At 40.7% G+C, this 18233-nt stretch overlaps 1 protein-coding gene across 8 annotated transcripts in view; it reads left to right on the forward strand.

The window, feature by feature from the left end:
- The window catches only part of C1H6orf118 (chromosome 1 C6orf118 homolog), an 82564-nt gene that overhangs the window by 31798 nt on the left and 32533 nt on the right, over positions 1 to 18233 (forward strand). For 5 of the 8 annotated variants that reach the window (XM_077347903.1, XM_077347907.1, XM_077347910.1 and 2 more), the window contains exons 8-9: positions 574 to 627; positions 4010 to 4071. In XM_077347903.1, coding sequence (XP_077204018.1) covers positions 574 to 627; positions 4010 to 4071 — 116 coding nt within the window. Of the gene's footprint in view, positions 1 to 573; positions 628 to 4009; positions 4072 to 8875; positions 9463 to 18233 lie in introns of those variants that run through there. The other 3 variants (XM_077347895.1, XM_077347898.1, XM_077347928.1) reach the window with 2 other exon arrangements.

An 18233-nucleotide genomic window follows, 5' to 3' on the forward strand; every position in this document is an offset into this window, starting at 1 on the left:
AAATTTTCAATGGTGTGTTTCCTTATTAGTGCATGTATTGCAATGAGTGACCTTTTTAAAATTTATGCACTATAAAAGTAATATAATTTTAACAACAATACAGACATTCAACCTTTGTAGGTCCTAACTGTTACCAGTTGGGGGGGGGGTCCAGTTCTACCCCCCCCTTTGGTTTTGGTTTTATGTCTTAAACTGGCAGCTAAGATTCTCAGAATCCTGGATTCTATGTTAGAATATCAACCTTTGCATCATTTCCAAGTGATATTCAGAATGCAAAGATCCCAGAGCATTGCCTACACTTTTTCTTCCCCACACCCCAGAACTCCCTATGTATTATTTCTTCTGATACTTGATTGAGGGCAATCCTTACCTTTGCCTAGTTATGCAACCATATTTGGGTCATTGTGATCCAGCTAAAATTGGAGATAAAGTTGGTAATATTTTTAAATGAAGGAAGTGCAACTATTCTTAGTAGTTTCAGGTCTTAAGTACTGGTCAAATTACTCAATAGTTTATTGATCATATAAGATATGGTGATATATTTTAGAAACCCTTTCTTAATGGTTTTTGTAGAGTGAAGCAGCAAAACTCGAGGCATCTAACAAGTATCTAAGAAAGCAGATAAAGGTAAGTTCATTAAGCAGGGCTTAAGAGATATTCAGAAGCATGTAAGCTATCTTAAATTATGCACAGTAGAGAAACTGGGGAGGTCTTCATGGCCAGTAACATCAGGTCTGTTCTGATTCTAGCATTTTCCAACTATAGAATGACATCTGAATTTGGACTGATGGGATCATTGTATGAAAGTCTCAAAATGAGGTTGAGGGAGAGTCCATGTCAAATTAGGTGTACAGTTCCCTGTATTATGAAAGTCACCATGTTATAATGAAGTAGTTCAGAAAGAGAGAGAAAGGGACAGGGAGGTGTATAGCTAAAGACAAATGGTTGATGAATTCACACTTGGTTAAATGATTCTGTGTGTGAACACTGGGTCCAACAATATCCTTGTGATGCATTTGTTACCATATTTAACTTTCTCCAATAGCATGTAGCTTGGTTCCTTGACGTGAATCGTCTAAGGGATGTATTAGCTGTTTGTTTTTTCTGATGTATCTGCTGTCTGCAAATGGTGGATTGTGTCTGGACTTGTGTAGGCTTACCCATGAGGTACAGTAGTGGGTTAGATTGTGTAGTCAACTCTAGGCTTTAAATTATATGCCTCTAAGAACCCAGTCTTGGAAAATTGTGACTATTAAGTGACCACTGGCTTTTTGTATGATGATAAAAATGATGACACTTTCCACTACCATCACCAATAATAACCATCTACCTTGTTAATGGGATATAGAACAATACATGGTTGATTCTTATGACTGGGAAATAGTGTCTGGTTTGATAGTTGCAGCAAGAATGCTAAATGCACAAAATGGAAAACAACAACCGATAAATCCCTCTTCTCTGGCTGTTTAAGGTTTGGGATATTGCATCTATGAATTCAATCCTAAACAGAATTACACCTTTCTAAACCCACTAATTTTAATAGAATCATGGAGCTGGAAGGGATCTCCAGGGTCAGCTAGTCCAACTCCTTGCACAATGCAGGAAATTCATAACTACTTGCCCGCCCACAGTGACTCTAATTCATGCCCAGATTATGCCCCCTACTCAAAAGAATCCCTGGCCAGTCTGGCCTGGAGGAAATTTGCCTCCTGACCCCAAAATGGCTATCAGCATTTCCCTGGGCATTCAAGAAAGGGCCACAAGAGCAAAGCACTGACACAACCCTTCCTGTACCCACACTCGTAATCTGCCAAAGTTTTCAGAATGTTGCCTATATAATATATAAAGAAGAAATGTAGACGTGTGATTTATTAGAAACTAATGTCTTAGAAGGTGTTAATCAGAAATAGGTAGGAGTAGACTTGAGTACCAGGCCATCTTCAACCTCTACCTGTGTGAAGATGTTGGTGTGTGTGTGTGTGTGTGTGTGAGCGAGAGCTGAGTCTAGCCTGGCCAGGGTGTGTCACTTCATCTTTTCCCTTGTCCAGGCATCTGTCATTAGTCTTTAACTGAGAGCTCTGGCCAGTTGCCAGAGATCCCCTGTTGTAGTGTGAGTAGGCTGCTGGCTCTTCATCACCAGTTGATGATGTAATCAGCAGATGACTAGCAGTTGCTGAATGAGCTAGCTGTTATGAAGGCTGGATCCTGGGCTTCCTAGTCAGCATATGACCCAATCTTGGCTCACCACCTTACCTGGCTCCCACTGTGAAGGCTTTTCTCACACAGGACTAGGTAAGTGTGTCTGAGGCTGGTGGTAGGGGTGTGCATCCTCATGGGATTTTTTTTAAAATTCCGGTATATTGCCTTTCCCCCCATTGGGGTTCACCAAAAGCCCAAATTCTAGTATCAGCATGGTATTGGGGTTTGTTCCCCCTCCCCAGAAATCCTGAATTTTCCCCAGCTCCATTATAGTCTATGGGACCATTTTAGGCAATGGAGAATCTATCTAGAGGTATCTAGGTATTACTGGGATAATCTATCTAGAGGTATCTAGGGGTCAGGGGTGGCTATTTTTGATATATAGGCACCAAAATTTCAGTATAGCTTCTGATGCCTCTCCTTAAAAACATCTCACATTCAAAAAGATTGGACTAGAGGTTCTGATTCTATGGCACCCACATTCCCCATTGTTTCCAATGGTGGGGGAAAAACAGCATCACTTGGGGGGGGGGGGCTGATGTCAAACCAGAGAGTCTCTGCAGTAGAAACTGAAGTGGGGAGGATTTTTTCCAAGCCCAGTAGAACCAGTGCATGTATCGAGTGCCCAGCAGAATCAATGTCATTGTGGCAATGCTAATTCAACAGATTCAATCAAGGTGGAGAGGGGTTGTAAGCCTGATACAGTCAGCACATGTACAGAGTGTCCAGTCAAACTGGTGCATATGCAGAGTGTCCAAAGAAGGTGCTCCCATCCTCCATTGTTTTAAATTGAAGGGAAAAAAGAAAGTATTTAAAGTAAGGCACTGGATTTTGCTGTGCACTAGTACCTTGAACTGGTACTGCTTGGCATTCTATACACTCCATGCATATGCTGGGCTTGGAAACCCACTTGCTTGGCTTTGTTAAACTGGCATTACCACAGGGGCATTGGTTCTGCTAGCCACTCTGAACATTCACTGGCTGTGCTTGTAAAAATCCCTTTGTTTGGATTTGTTGAGTTGGCATTGCCACAGTGGCACTGGTTCAGCAAAAAATGCCTTCTCCACCTTCAGTTTCTACTTCAGACTCTCACTGCTTTGACATTAGTCCTTGCTTTTTTGCTGTTTCCCCCTTCCTTGGAAATAATGATGGGGGCACCTTCTTTGTGGTCCTATAAAATTGAACCCCCTTCTTGTTACTTGGAGAATGTTTTGGGTAGAGGCACTAGAAACCAAGCTGAAGATTTGGTGCTTCTACATCAAAAAACAACCCCCAGGCCTCTGAATAGATTTCCCATTATAGCCTATGTGGAACATTAATGATAGTGGTCCCCATATGCTATAGTTGAGCCAGTGACATTTAAAGGTGTCCATTTGTGAAGCTGCAACTTCCCCTGGAATGACGTTTAATGGGAGTGCACTCTCTGTAAATGTCATGAAATGACTGCTATCCTGTTTTCCTGAATAATTCCCATTGGGGGGGGGGATTATCCAGGACTGGCTATGCTCGATAGCCAAAAATACACCCACCTCTATATTTGACTGTAAGAATATCCAATAAATACTCAAAAAGTATTTTGGGCTATTTTTTTTTACCTCAATAGAGTCAAATGAACACCCCCAGCTGCTGGGGGTGGGGTGGGGGGAGGTGGAGGAGGGGTCATGCCTAGTCATAATAAAATACTCTGAAAGAATTACTGGGATAATGAAGGTGATATGCTTTAAGCACATGAAACATGTGATACAAGTATTAACTATTTTTATTTTTGTTTTGAGCAAAGAAGTGACTTTTATAATATTGTGCTTTATAGGATGTTGAAAATACTCTCAGTGAAACGTTAAAGAGGCAGAAAATTACTTCAGAGAATCAGCAGTAAGTGTGATATGAACTGGGAAGAGCTTGATTTGTGTTGGCAATCTCTAGAACCCATCCTCTGCTTCCAACATCAGGGCTTAGGCATGGAATCTGACGATAATGACAGAGGAGAGTCCCCATGAACAGGTTCAGATATGTTAACCTCACTAGTGAGTAAACAGATGGTTTTCATATTCAAGAAGGTGAAAAGCTTCCTAAAAGAAAAGTATTGCTTGCTGACAGATTTGATCTCCATATGCTACATTTCATGCTTTGGTTATGAAAGCCTGTTTCATCATAACATGTGGTCATCACCCACTCCCTGCAAAGGCAAGTCATACATGGTTTAGTCATTAAAGAGCTGCTCAGTCATGGAACAAGTAAATGGGCAATTCCTGCCTCTGCAATGCTGACTTTTTGAGATTATAAACATTTTACATTTCTCTACTTTTGCCAGCCTCTCCTCTGCATTTCTGTCTCTGAAACAGCTGGTGAAAATGAAACGCAATTGGTCAGATATAAAAGACTCTGACTAATAAGTAACCTTAGCCACAAGAACTTTGCTAGCATGATTATCCAGTAATAGGCTTGTTGCTCAGTCCATCAAAGGGTCTTGAAAGCAAAGGAGGAACCCAGCGTGGCAGGTCGTCTAGTGCTGTGGAAGGAGAAGCGAGGTCTGCTCATGCTTAGCCACAGCAGACAAAGGAGATTTAGAAGAATAGGAACAGCTTGGATTCCTGAACAAATAATAGCAATAATTATATCAGAAGTAAAAAATCAGTAGCATTTTAAAATCATTAAAATATGGCCATCCCAGAGGTTATTAGAAATAAAATATTATGGCAATTACAAGTAGATAATATTGGAATACAAGGTTAATTAGTCTCATTTATAGGCAGTTAATTATTAAAAGTAATTAGCCCTAAGACAGTTAAGGAAATGCTCTCCCTAAATAGTTTAAAATATGCTAACTTTAAGACTGTTTTAAAATTTACTCCCAGCAAAGAGTACATTTAAGCTCTTTTAAACTGTTCAGTGCCTTGGGATATTTGCATAAGAAGACAGTTTATAAATGACAGAGCTCCCAAAATTTTGCCCTCCTTTTATTATGATTCTCATTTCAGGAGCTGGCATAACTCTTTTCCATTATAGATTAGAAAGACTGCAACACTGTGAGGAACAGGAGAATCAAAGTCTGTCTTGGAGGCATAATTGAAGGAGGTTGTCTAATTGTATGAAGTCAGAACTGTATCATCTTTTTTTGTCCTTGGTGCCTACAAGCTTATTTAAATGGCATTAATTATCAGCAAGGCACAGATTAATAATGCAACTATGCAGTCCCCAAAGGAGCAACATCCCAGGTACTCTGATGTTATCCTCTGAGCTGAAGGCAGAATATGTGGCCCATGTCTATGGCTGAATCAATATTTAAATACATGTGATATACCCAGTTGACATAATTTCTTTTGCAAACTATCCCTAACACAGAATCATAATTTACAAGAAGAGTAATGTGCGTGCACAAGTATCTGTGAGTGTATCACTTGCTGGGTCAGGAATCCAAGGGCATTATCAGATGCACGTCCAGGTATGCATTAGAATGCACATACGTGAATGAGTAGGGATGGGCATGAATCAACTCACAAACAGAAGTTTGCAATGCATTTTGGCCAGTTTGTGGTTTGCAAACTGAAGTTTTGCAATTCCATGAAATTCCATGATCTTGAAGGCATTTTGTGGCAATTTGTGAAGAGCAGAAAGCAGGGATTTAAATGGCTCCAAATCATTCAACTGCAAAAGTAGTGGGGAGCAGAAAGCAGAGTCACAAACTGCAAACTGGTTTGGTTTGCAAAACCAAGGTCCTGGATCATAGTTTGGTTTGTGGTTCAGCCGTGAACCATGAAATGATCTGCAAAAACATAGTTTTCCCCATCCCTATAAATGAATGCTGCTTTTTGGACAGTATTGCTTTTAGTGTTTGCACATTTGAATGTACATCCCCAAACCACATCCTGGTCCAACTAAGCATAGACAAAACTTATTTTAAATAACAGAGGGGCACCTTAAATATTGTCACATTGATTGTAAAATAAGCTTTTGTGAGCAAAAATGCACTTTATTGGAAAGATCTGACAAAATAGACTCTTGTTGGCAAATACTTGTGCATTGTGTTACCAGCTATAGTGCTTTGCAATCCTTTGTCACTTTGTCTGCAGCAGACTCCAGAGGGCAAGACTAGGGGCCATTTCGCACGGCTTCAAAATAGCACAATGGTTGCTAATTGGAAACGCTACTAATTTGCCATAACCCACGACGTCGTAGACAATCTGCAACAATCCTGAAACCGACCCGCAAAAAGCGCTTCGTTGTAGCGCTTTCAGGGGAATCCAGAAAAGTGGATTCACCCTCCGGATAGCGATACACTCCTGCAACCAATCTGCAACAGTAGCGCTAAAGACCTGTGCGTTACCATTGTTGCTGGTTCTTCAAAGTCCCTCCCCCTGGCTCTCTCCTCCAAACTTCCGGCGAAGCGATCACCATTTTTTTTTCTCCGAGCGAGCGGGGATAAACGCACCAGCGAGCCTCTTTCTGTTTAGAGGCTTCCCTAGCTTCAGTCCTTCACCTTTAGTCACTAAGCACAAACCACATAAAAGCCCGTTTGCTGAAATAAAGTCCCTTTATTTTTTACACATAAATTCAGCCGAAAATCGGGCCCGTGAGAGGGGGGGGGATTTTTTTTTTATCACTCGAGGCAGCGTGCAAACGATCATACAATCAAACGACAGCTCACATTAGGCAGCTGGATGGGTCTCTCCGTAGCAACGAATCTACCTAGATTCGTTGCTATGGGTCTGTTTTTTTTTTAAAAACCTTTCTTAAAGGGAAAGGGGCTGTTTGGGAGCATGCTAACGGCTGCCCATTGGCTGCTTGACGGCCAGGGGCGGGACGAGCTTGGCAATAGCGCTTCCTTTCTAGCGATTTCTGCCGAGACCGGAAGCCTGTGGGAAACGCTAAAAAACGCAACTGATTCCACTACAAAGGCAGGTATGCATAACGACGAATTCCACTATTTTAAATGGCGATTTTTCATTCCGCAAACAATTTGCAACAAAGATCCCCGTGCGAAAAGGCCCTAGATCTAACAGAGGGTAGATGTAATGGAGGGTGGATTATTTATTTATTTATTTATATTGGAGCTTTTATTCTGCCCTGTCTCAGTAGACTCAGGGCAGATCACAGCATAAGTAAAATCACATAGTAAAGTTCTAGGATACAAAAAAACAGAAATCTAATTAGTTTAAAATTAAAATTTAAAACATCATAAAATCAAATTATTAATATTGCCCCTAGAGATTTGTCCATCATATGGGTTTGGGTGGGTCAATGGAAGAGAGTGGTCTAGAAATTGAATAATAATAGTAGCACACCTCTCATGGAGGGAGGCATAGTTTGTAGACAGAGAGGTCTGTCTCTGAATGTAGACAGAGAGGTCAGTGGGTTTAGATGTCAGACCTAGCAGAACACCTCTACCATCTGCAGAACTATCTGAAGTCTCACAGCGCTCTTTGACCTCATTTGGCAAAGCATTCCACTAGGCTGGGGCAAGGATAAAAGAAAAGGCTCTGGCCCTGGTTGACACCAGTTGGATCTCCTTGGGGCCAGGGATCCTAAGTAGGTTCTGGCTACTAGGCTTTAACACCCTTTGGGAGACATAGTGGGAGTGACGCTTCCAAATCTATGAAGGTCACAGACCATTTAGGGCTTTGAAAGTGAGAATCAAAACCTTGGAGCTGATTCAGTCATTAATATGGAGCTCGCTCGCTCCAGGCAGGCCCTGCTCAGCCCAAAGAAACTCTCAGGATGCCCCCGGGAAGTGAGCAGCGCCAAGTGCGGGGGAGTCCTGCAAGTCTCTTTTGGGCCGAGAGGGGCCTGCCTGGAGCGAGCGAGTGGCGGCTGTGGATGCCATCAGCCCGGGAGGAAGCCAACGAAGCGCTGCTGTTGGGGCCTCTTTGGGGCTGAGGGAGTTCTTTGAGGAAGAGTGCTTGCACTCGAAAGCTCACGCCTAGAACAAATCTTTTTTTGGTCTTAAAGGTGCTATTGGACTCTGATTTTATGAGATTATCAAGGAGAAGATGGCCACCAGGAATGCTATTATTTTTCATTTCCTGCATCAAGCAGGGGACTGGACTAGAGTTTCTAGAGTCATTACAAACATTACACCTTAGTCTTTGTTGCTCAGTAGCATCATGCATTCTCCCACTTAAGCACCGATCAGGCTGAAATCTACTTAGTTTAACTTAGGGATACAAGCTGGGAGGGGATGTTGTGCCCAAATAGCTGCTGAGCAGTTAGCTATAGATATAGCTATAGAGCAGTTAGCTATAGAACTCAGAACCTGCACTTCTGGAAGATGAGGATCTTTGGGTGTTCAGTAGATGGGAGACCCTTAGTAGCAAAACAAATACTGAGAATATATTTCTGCAACACATCTTCATCATATGCATCTTGCATATATTTATTGTGATGGGGCCATGGATTCATCTTGTAGATTATGATGGCCACAGAACATTTTGCTGTTGTCTACTCCCTGAGAAGTAATTGAGATGGTTCATTATATCTCTTCTTTGGATTGCCTTACAATGAGTCTTTATAGAATAGACAAGATGAAACAGAAGAATAGTAATTTTGCAAAACATCTGAGGTTACCCATATTTGAAAATGAAAAATTGTTTTGTTGCATTTCTCTGACAGATACTAACAGTATAGTCATTAGCATTAAGTATGTTTTTCACTAATTATATATGGTCTTATTTATTTTAAGGAGTTTTTGGAAGTTCATGAACACTTTCTTGACACTTCCAGCAAGTGAAGAAAGTATAGAAAATGAAGGATCAACATCAGATTTTAATATTTGCTTTTAGAAGAAAGGAACTACACTGTAAAAAAAAAGATTGAAAGATATGACATCTCAGAATTTGTGTCATTTTATGTTGCTTGGCAATTGGGAAAGAAGTCTCATCTTTTCCTCTGTGGAACTTTATCATAACTGTAGAATGTTTCCATTTGTAAGAGGTGTTACTGAAGGCTAGTTGTAGTTTTGGCAGGGAATCTGCTACTGTATCAACACTTTACTTTGGGAAATTTGGACTCTGGTGCAGTAAATGATTGTAAAAATAATTATTTATCATTTATATGAGAAGAAAATTATAGGTAGTGTGAATCTGTTGCTTATAGTTAAATATGAACTGTTTTTTTCAAACCCAATGAAACTCATCACAATTTTACAGTGTCTTCAATTATAGCAAAAAAGAAAAATGTGCTTGAATTTTAAAGATTTTTATTGTTATAAAAAGTGTACTTAAATTTATTCCTGAAGTTGTCGTTATATGTCACATTAAAATTTATTTGCATTCCTTTTTCTGTGTAATTAAAACCTCACACTGGAAGACCTGCCAGTATTTCTTCCCAGTTTTCTGCATAATCAGAATGAGGTTCTATAAAATCAGAACATTCAACAAACCAAAATAGTTCTTTTTGAAAAGTACTATATGCTCAAAGAACTGGTATATAATGAAGTTGAGGTTTTATTTTATTGTTTTTGCGAAGAGGTTATATTAGATACATCTGAACCAAATTATACCTTATACATATTTTTTTGTATATGTTTGGCATTCCAAAGGTATCTGAAATTTTTCAGGAAGATTGGGAGCCAGTATTGCAGGCTAACAGGGACTATGTTTTCTTTTTTTCTGTGTCTTGGGGTTTCTACAGGCTTTCCCACTGGTCTTGTGAGTTTCAAACTAGTATTGTTCGTTTCAAGAGGTGATCCCCCCTTTTTGCAGCATTCTTTTGTGTTCTGTTCTTTCACAGAGCTTGCAACCCATCCTTGCTTGAATTTGTTTTGACTCTGTGCTTTAAGAGCAGTTCTTTTAAGCTTGTAATGCCATTGATATTGGGTTCTGCTGACCACTAGAACATTGCACTAGCTCTGCTGAGCTTCCACCCCCCCCCCCCCCCCCGCTTGGAGTATGATTCTATGCTTGACATCAGTTTTATTGAATTGCCATTGCCACAAGGGCACTGGGTTCTGCTGGGCACTCTGTGATAGTACTGGTACTGTTGGGCACTCTGTTCATTGCTTTTGTTCTGCTGGGCTTGCAAAAATAGGTAGATTTCTCATTTATAATGGTCTTCATAGAGCAACCCACCCAAGAAATCCCGAATCTTAATATTATACCAGTACTGGGATTCAGGAATATCAGGAAACATCAATATTTTGGGGTCCAATGTATCTGAGTTTGAAGGGGTTTTTTTGGTTATATTTCTTTATCCAGTGCCTGCATACAAACAAAAGATTAAGCACTTTTTTCCATGTAAACATGAAACACAACTTTGACATATTGACTGGGCTAGGTAGATCCGCAGCCAGATAAAGTTTTTTTGCTGTTGAAGTCAGCCCATGACTTCAGCATCCCCCCCCCCCTGCAACCTGGACATATGTATTCAGGGCAGATCCCAGTGCTTTTAACTCTGCATGAGGTCTCTGGGATAAACAAATATAATTACAGTCAATCAAGGCAAGGGACAAGAGCATGGTTGACAAACCAGGATGGAGTCAGGGAGATGAAAGTTCAGTCCAAAGGTCAGAAGAACAGAAAAGTCTGAAATCCAGGGTTTAAGGCTTAGAAGCCAGGGCAGGAGATGGTGTCTAGACTTCTATCTGTAAAGGCAAACACAGGTTAAATAGGACAGGGTGCAAGGCAGGAAGGCAAGATAGCAATCTGTTCACTGAGTGGGTCAGCTCACAGAGAGGGTGGCAAACAAGGTTGCCTCCAAGTCAAGCTTCGTTGAATGCAGGGGTAGTCAACCTGTGGTCCTCCAGATGTTCATGGACTACAATTCCCACAAGCCCCTGCCAGCATTCACTGGCAGGGGCTCGTGGGAATTGTAGTCCATGAACATCTGGAGGACCACAGGTTGACTACCCCTGTTCTAGAGCATTATAACCCACTGAGGTCCCTTCCCTCTGCAAACCCCTCTTCCCAAGGGTCTGCCTCTAACTCTCCAGGAAGTTCCCAACCTGGAGGAGACGACCCATTTTCAGTGTTTCTCTCATGATCTAATCGCTAGTGTCTGCAAATCTCATCTGAGGTGATGGGGGGGGGGATCAAACAACCAAACACTAGAGCTCAGATTTATAACACCGTTATTGTCCTTAAGAAAAGGAGGGGGCAAATTAGAAATTAATGTCATGCAGTGAAGAGGGAGCTTGGATGGTGGCTCTTTAAGCTGATCTCATTGCCATCATGCTCAGTAAGGGGATGAGGATAATATGCTTATTTAGTTTGGTGCCTTGTCTGTGACATTTTTTTTTTTTTGTGTGTGAGTGTGCCTTCTCTGCATGCCACTTTCTTAGGCTGCCTTTTGCTGCTCATGCTCCCCCCAAACTTGCATGCTTTCTTTGATCTGACTGAAGTTTAGCAGGAAGATTCTCTGGGGTCAGGGATATAATACCTGAGGGGGGGGGGGAGTTTACAACTATGAATATGTTATAAACTTCACCCCATGCTCTGTCCTCATGTTTTGGTGTCTACTGGTGGAAAAGATAGCCTGTACTTCATAAGTTCTGTACAGTCTGGCTAGCTCTACCCCACTTGCTGCTTAACACGCTTGAAATTAAGTATTATTGAGAAGTTCAACACTGGATTGATTGTATATGTGACTCTAATCATGTCTTAGACTGTGATTTCCCTGCTGTGTCTCTGTTGCTCTGTGTACTAAAAAGGGCAGGGAAGGAAAGCTTCTCTGGAGGGAGCTGCATGAGAAGCTGCAGAAGAAAAAAAGAGTTTTGTTGTTGCTGTTACTCACTTGGAGACTCTAGGAGGGATTTAATTTTTAGAATTTTTAGAATTAGAATGTGGCTTATCCCATAGCCCCATAGATGTCTCACCAAATATTAGATGTAAGGACCAATTAAAAACATACAAGCCTGCACATTTCTGGACATACTCAGTTTTTGCAATTATCCACAAGGTGGCAGTGTAAATCAAATAATTACATGGACATGACACAAAGTTATGCTCTAGAGATATACAGAAAAGATAAGGCAATTTGACAGTAATTTCTCACAATATTTGAAATGAAATGTTGATATATAAACATTTTTGAGTGTACCTAGCTGTTCATTGAGGATTCATTAGGAGAAAATGCTAAAGGAAAAAAAAACCCTAACAGATAAAAATCATGTGGTGAATTCTTCTAAAGCTGACTGTACCACTTGACAGACTGGTGAAAGATCGAATATTTTGAATGCATCCAGCATGTGGGGCCCTGACACACTGTAGAGAAGTCTTTAGCCTCCATGTTCTAGCTTTCCACATTCACGGAATTTGCATTTCCAAATGTGTGATCTGTTTCTATATCTTGGTGGTTGTTTTTTAAAAATGTTTTGACCTGATGTTTTAAATAGATTTCTGGTTTTGAGTTTCAGAGATAATATGTGGTTGGAAAGGCTTTTGAACTGGATTTTCCATATACTTGTCAATAATATGCAATAATCTGGGCTGTGATGACTGAAACTATGGTAAGGGCATACTTCAGCTAGTTTTTAGTGTCTGTTTTTGTATAAAAGAATAAAAAAGCTGACAAAAGCCAGTTGAGACTTTCTCGAAAGGCTGTGTAAGAATGCTTCAAAAATCTCCCACAAGACAAAATAGTATCTACTGGCTGCCCTATGCTACCCAGATGAGAAATTTACCAGATTGATCAAAGTCCCAAGTTATCAGACCTCAATGAGAATTCCACTCCAGGCCTAGTTGCATTACTCACAAAAGGAGGGGAATCTTTAACAAAACTAGAAAAGTATCTCCTGTAAATTCAATAACTGAAATGCCTCCTTAAGTAACGTCGGGGGGGGGGGGGGAGGAGGGGACACTTACTAAAATAGTTCCATGGCTTCTCATTCTCTTTTCCCTTGCCTCTTGCACCAATGGATATGGAACATGAGTCTCCCCCCCCCCCCGCAACTTGGAAGATAACCTTTTTCCATCCAGGGGCCCCAAATTACATCCTTTCCACCCTATCCCACCATTTCTTTATGTGTTTTGTTTGTGAAATTTTGTATGATGCCACTTTTAGGAGGGAATCTCAACAGCTCTCGGAAGCAAAGCAGCATCAATACTTGGAAGGGAGCCACCCAGGAAGACGATGGCAAACCTCGTCTGCTTCTCACTTGCCTGGAAAGACTCTTGCTGGGGTCACTGCAAGCTGGCTGCGACTCAGTGGTACTTCACACACACACACTCACAGACACACATACGCTTAATGCCTCTTTAGACTTGCTTAAGTTGTCTGAAAACAAAACAAAAGCAAGTGTACAATAAAAGCAAATAATAATAAAACATATCAACAAAATAATTCAAGTCAATTATAAAAATACCAATAAAAATAAACAAGGGTCTAAAATAGCACTGTCTAAAATGATATTGATAAAACAATCATTAGGCTAGGAACAGACTATAAAACAGCTTTAAAAGGTGGAATCCCTTAGTTAAAAGCCTGGTTTGAAAGCAATAAGCCTGAACAGGCAAAAATAACAGAATAGTTAGAAATCTCTTTGTCCCCTCTCTCTCTACAGGTTTCTCTTCTAAATAAAACTGTTTTATTCTTTTAAGTAGCTTGGTGATTTGCTCCTTTCCATATTTAAACTGTGCCAACAGATCAGAGCATGGATTGCCCTGTATGGTATCACAGCATTACTTGTGGAATATCTCCCACTTGGATGCCTTGGAATATGACTCTCACACCCCTCTTGCACTCCTATTGAAATATCTTCAGCAGCTGGTTTTGACTACATTCAATTTGATGTACTGGTCAATTGATGATTCCATATATTATTTATTTATTTATTTAATTTTTATACCACCACTCTCAGAAAGTCTCGCAGCCGTTTATGAACAGCTAATTAAGGTCGAAATAGTGCTTTTCCAAGATATTCAGTGAACTTCAAGGATATGCAAGGTTGTAAACATCAGGTAACCTCAGCTGCAAAGGTCCTTTGAAGTCTTATTTTAAAAATATTTGTCAGTAGTGTCATGAAAGACACACTCCCCCCCTCCCCCTCCCCCCCTTCAATCAATTTGTCATTGGCTTGGTGAATCATTAGAAGTCTTATATATTTTCTGAGAGTTCTGTTATGGTTTGTAAGGATGTGTCCATTTGGGTGTCTTATGTTTTTTCTTTGTTCATTATTATTCCTTTTGTTTTCTCTGTTATTTTCCTGACATTTTCATACTATTTGTATGCAATTTATATCAAATTGCTGCACAAATTTGGCTAGAAAATGTGTACATTTCTATAAGAAAAGCTAGCAAGAGATCAAAGCAAATAGTGCAAAAATGAACTTCTTAAGCTCTGCTCCCTCTGTGCCCCTGCATGCAGAGGTAAGGTGGGTGACAACCAGAGAAGTGGTAGAAACCAGCTTGAGGTTAGAGTTGATGGTAGAGAGCCAGCTTGGTTTAGTGTTTAGAAGCGCCGACTTCTAATCTGGCAAGCTGGGTTGGTTTCCTGCTCCCCCACATGCAGCCAGCTGAGTGACCTTGGGCTAGTAATAGTCCTGACTAAGCAGAAATATCCAGGCTCTCTCAGCCTCACCTAACTCATAGGGTGTCTATTGTGGGGAGAGGAAAGGGAAGGCAACTGTAAGCCTCTTTCAGACTCCTTCTGATAGAGAAAGCTGGCATATAAGAATCTTCTTATATGCGTTGAGCAGGGGGTTGAGCAGGGGGTTGTACTAGATGGCCTGTATGGCCCCTTCCAACTCTATGATTCTTCTTCTTCTTCTTCTTCTTCTTCTTCTTCTTCTTCTTCTTCTTCTTCTTCTTCTTCTTCTTCTTCTTCTGCTGTTTCTGCTTCTGCTTCTGCTTCTGCTTCTGCTGCTGCTGCTGCTGCTGCTGCTGCTGCTGCTGCAGCCCAGGCCACTGCTGAGTAATGGTCAGAAAACAGCCAAGACAGTGGCCGTGGGGACCCTAGGTATCTGGGAACCCATGTTTCCTCCCCTGAGAATGACAGCAGCTAGAAGAGGGATGATGGAGATGCCCTATGGTGCCTGCCTTGAAACTGGCTTTTCAGTAATCAGCAAGATGGAGGACAACTGAGGAGGACAAGAAATGTGAGTGGTACCATGAAAAGGGAGGGTTGTAGGCATTGTTTATCTTCTTTGCCTCCTACCATATAGTGAGCAAATGAGGAATGGTGCTGTCTTGAGTCCTTGTGGAAGGTGGTATGTGAAAAAGGTAGGGGGCAGCTTGGGTGCCTGGATGCTGGGCTGGCCCTATATACAAAAAATGGGACTATTAGAAATAAACTGCAAGTCTTCAAAATTCCATCTTATCCCTACTTGTAACTTTGGTGCATGAATGCTAATACAGTTGAGCACATAATAATTATTATATTGTTCCCTGGGAATGATTTTACTTGTCCAATGCTTGTTCTACAGCACTGGCTATGGTGATGAAACTTAATGATGAAATTCAGCCCTGGCCTCCACAAGCAAATATACCCAGATATCGACAAGCAGAAGACATCTTCTTGTGAATTATACTAGTTCCTCTTTCCCTTCCCTGGCAGGTCCCATGACCTTTTTCGGTCCCTGCTTCCTTCCCACCCACCAGCTAACCTACATTTAAATCTTTCTTTGCATTCATTTTCTCCCTTTTCTCCCTTTTCCCTTGTCTTAGTAGCCTCTCACTGGGAAAAGTCTGGCCCAGTTGTGTAGTGTGAGTCTCTGGTGGTTGTTGTTTGGCCTGTCCCTGGTGAATCCTCCTTTCCCAGAAGTCATGACAGGGGAGGGGTTGAAATCTTTTGCAGTGCTGTTTTGGCCTTCAAGTGCTCCCCTCCATGGCTTAGCTTTGCGAAAACCGGGACTTAGAAGGGTCTTAGAAGGTGTTAAGTAGCCTCCAAAATGGCTAGAGAGAATTCTGTTCACATTCTTTTATTAACACATAGGCATTGTTTCTATTATTTTGCAGATTTCTAGTTCCCTGATTCTGTTATTGCTGTTTAGATTTCAGATTTTCCTGCAGACTTTGGACTTCCTGTAGGTTTGTAGAGATACCCTTCCATCTGTTCCTAACCCATTTTACAGATCTGTTGATCTATACTATATGTCCTCAGAATTATATACACACTAGCTTCAAAGCCCATTCCTAAGAATGGGCCTTGAAAGGGTCCCCTCCCCTGGCCTCTTGCCAGGCAGCTTAAGGATAATACAGCCGAACGTTATGAGCTGGACAGATATATATATTGTATGTGGATGAGCAAGTAATTATAAATGTCAGACCTACACAAATCAGCCCTTTCTTTGTGTTCTGGCCCCGGTTAGACTAGTGTGAATCTTCTCGGATAACCTAGAACTGTTGCCAGTGATCCACCAGATTCACCTTTTGTAAAATCTCACGTTAGGAGGAACTTGCCCAGTCTTATTTTCTCTAGACTTCTGCTTTTCTCTCATACATTGAAATGGGATAAGAACAGAATAGAATGGAATCTAAGGGAAACATAGAATCTGTACCCAGAATACAGGCCTTTCTTCCTGCTTGCAAATTGCCATTCAAATCTAGCTGTTCCCTCTCATTTGCCAGGCACTGCTGCTTGCCAGCTACCATTTTTTCCCTAATAGTCACTGAGTCACTAGTCAATGGAAGACTTGTCCTTTCTTGGGTTGTGTCTGCTGCTTTTAAAAGCTATTTTCCAAATCTGTGAACAAAGCCCTTTATCAGAGTTTAATTATTGTGCCTTGTTGGTTTCTCACACAGCTAGGAAACTGGATACTGTATTGGATGCAGAAAATAACAGAAAAGGGTCATAATTCCCCAGTCGGACTTTAAGAGGATCTAAACAGGTTGTTACATGGTATATTAAAATAAATTATAACCCCCCAAAACCCTTAATAGAAATGATTAATCTCTATAACATTTTTTATGAAATGTTACCTTTTTTCAAAGGCATTCTCTTCTTTTTGCTGTCTAAATGTTAGGCGTACCATTTAATTATTAAACATCAATGGCGAGAAAAAATGTATTAATTATGCATTTGCTAGACCACAAAAAACGTTTTAACTGGCTACAAAATGATTTTGTATGCATAAAAGTTAACATTTAATAATACCACCAAGAACATTTGTTTTAAACATTTCCATGTTCTGTTCTTGTCTAATTAATATTTAATCATTCACAAGATTAGTTATGCTCTTTTAGTTTCATCCTGTGTGCTTCGAAAGTTTTTACTTGGCAATCTTTGCACAATCTTTGTGCAATACCCTGAAAAATAATTTGCTTTAATAGCCAATAATGAAGTGCTATTAGGTGCAGAAATATTTATGATGATCTGTGGAAGATTTTTACATGACGAATTTACCCTTATACCTTTCTTTCAAGGCTCAAGCTGATAGGAAAGTCAAGTTCAGAACCTGGGTAGTCAATGCTAGGGGTGCATAAAAACAAAACTCAGTATTTAGGGGCGGGGGGTTGGCTATATTGAGGCCAAAACATATTGGTATTTCTTGATATCTCTGAATCCCAATACCAGTATGGTATTCATATTCAGGAAATATTCAGGAAACCAAATTTTTTTGGGCCTCATTATAGCCTATGGGGACCATTATAGTCCGGGGCGATGGCCAAACCCACATCCAGAATTTTTTTGTTAGAGGGGCAATTTTTTTGTTAAGGGGGTAGTTAAGCATTGTGGAGACCAGGCCATTATCTGTCTGAATAGAACTACCAGGCTAAAACTTCTAAATAATTAAGTCAAGTGGTACATCACACAAAAATAGTTCAGGTTTATTACAAAAACATCTATGTGTGCAGCATATTGATCATTATTAACAAGTTGCAGACAAAAACGGTTTCAAACCTAAACTCTGAAATGTAATAAGACATGATCCAAGAGGCACTATGCAGGCTAAATTGGGTGAGACCACATAAAAGCTTTCATATGGCACCAAAAGATATTGGGACAGAAAACCTGGTGACGGCTGTTAGTTCAGTCAGCAACTATAGAACTATAGTGCTGGATCTAAGAGACCTAGCCTCAAGTACCTACTGGCATTCTCAGCCTCACCTGCTTCAGAGGATGGTTGTTGTAACTTAATAGTCCTTTGCAACTGAAAATCTATTTGG

The sequence above is a fragment of the Paroedura picta genome, chromosome 1 (assembly GCF_049243985.1).
Source record: "Paroedura picta isolate Pp20150507F chromosome 1, Ppicta_v3.0, whole genome shotgun sequence".
Lineage (NCBI taxonomy): Eukaryota > Metazoa > Chordata > Lepidosauria > Squamata > Gekkonidae > Paroedura > Paroedura picta.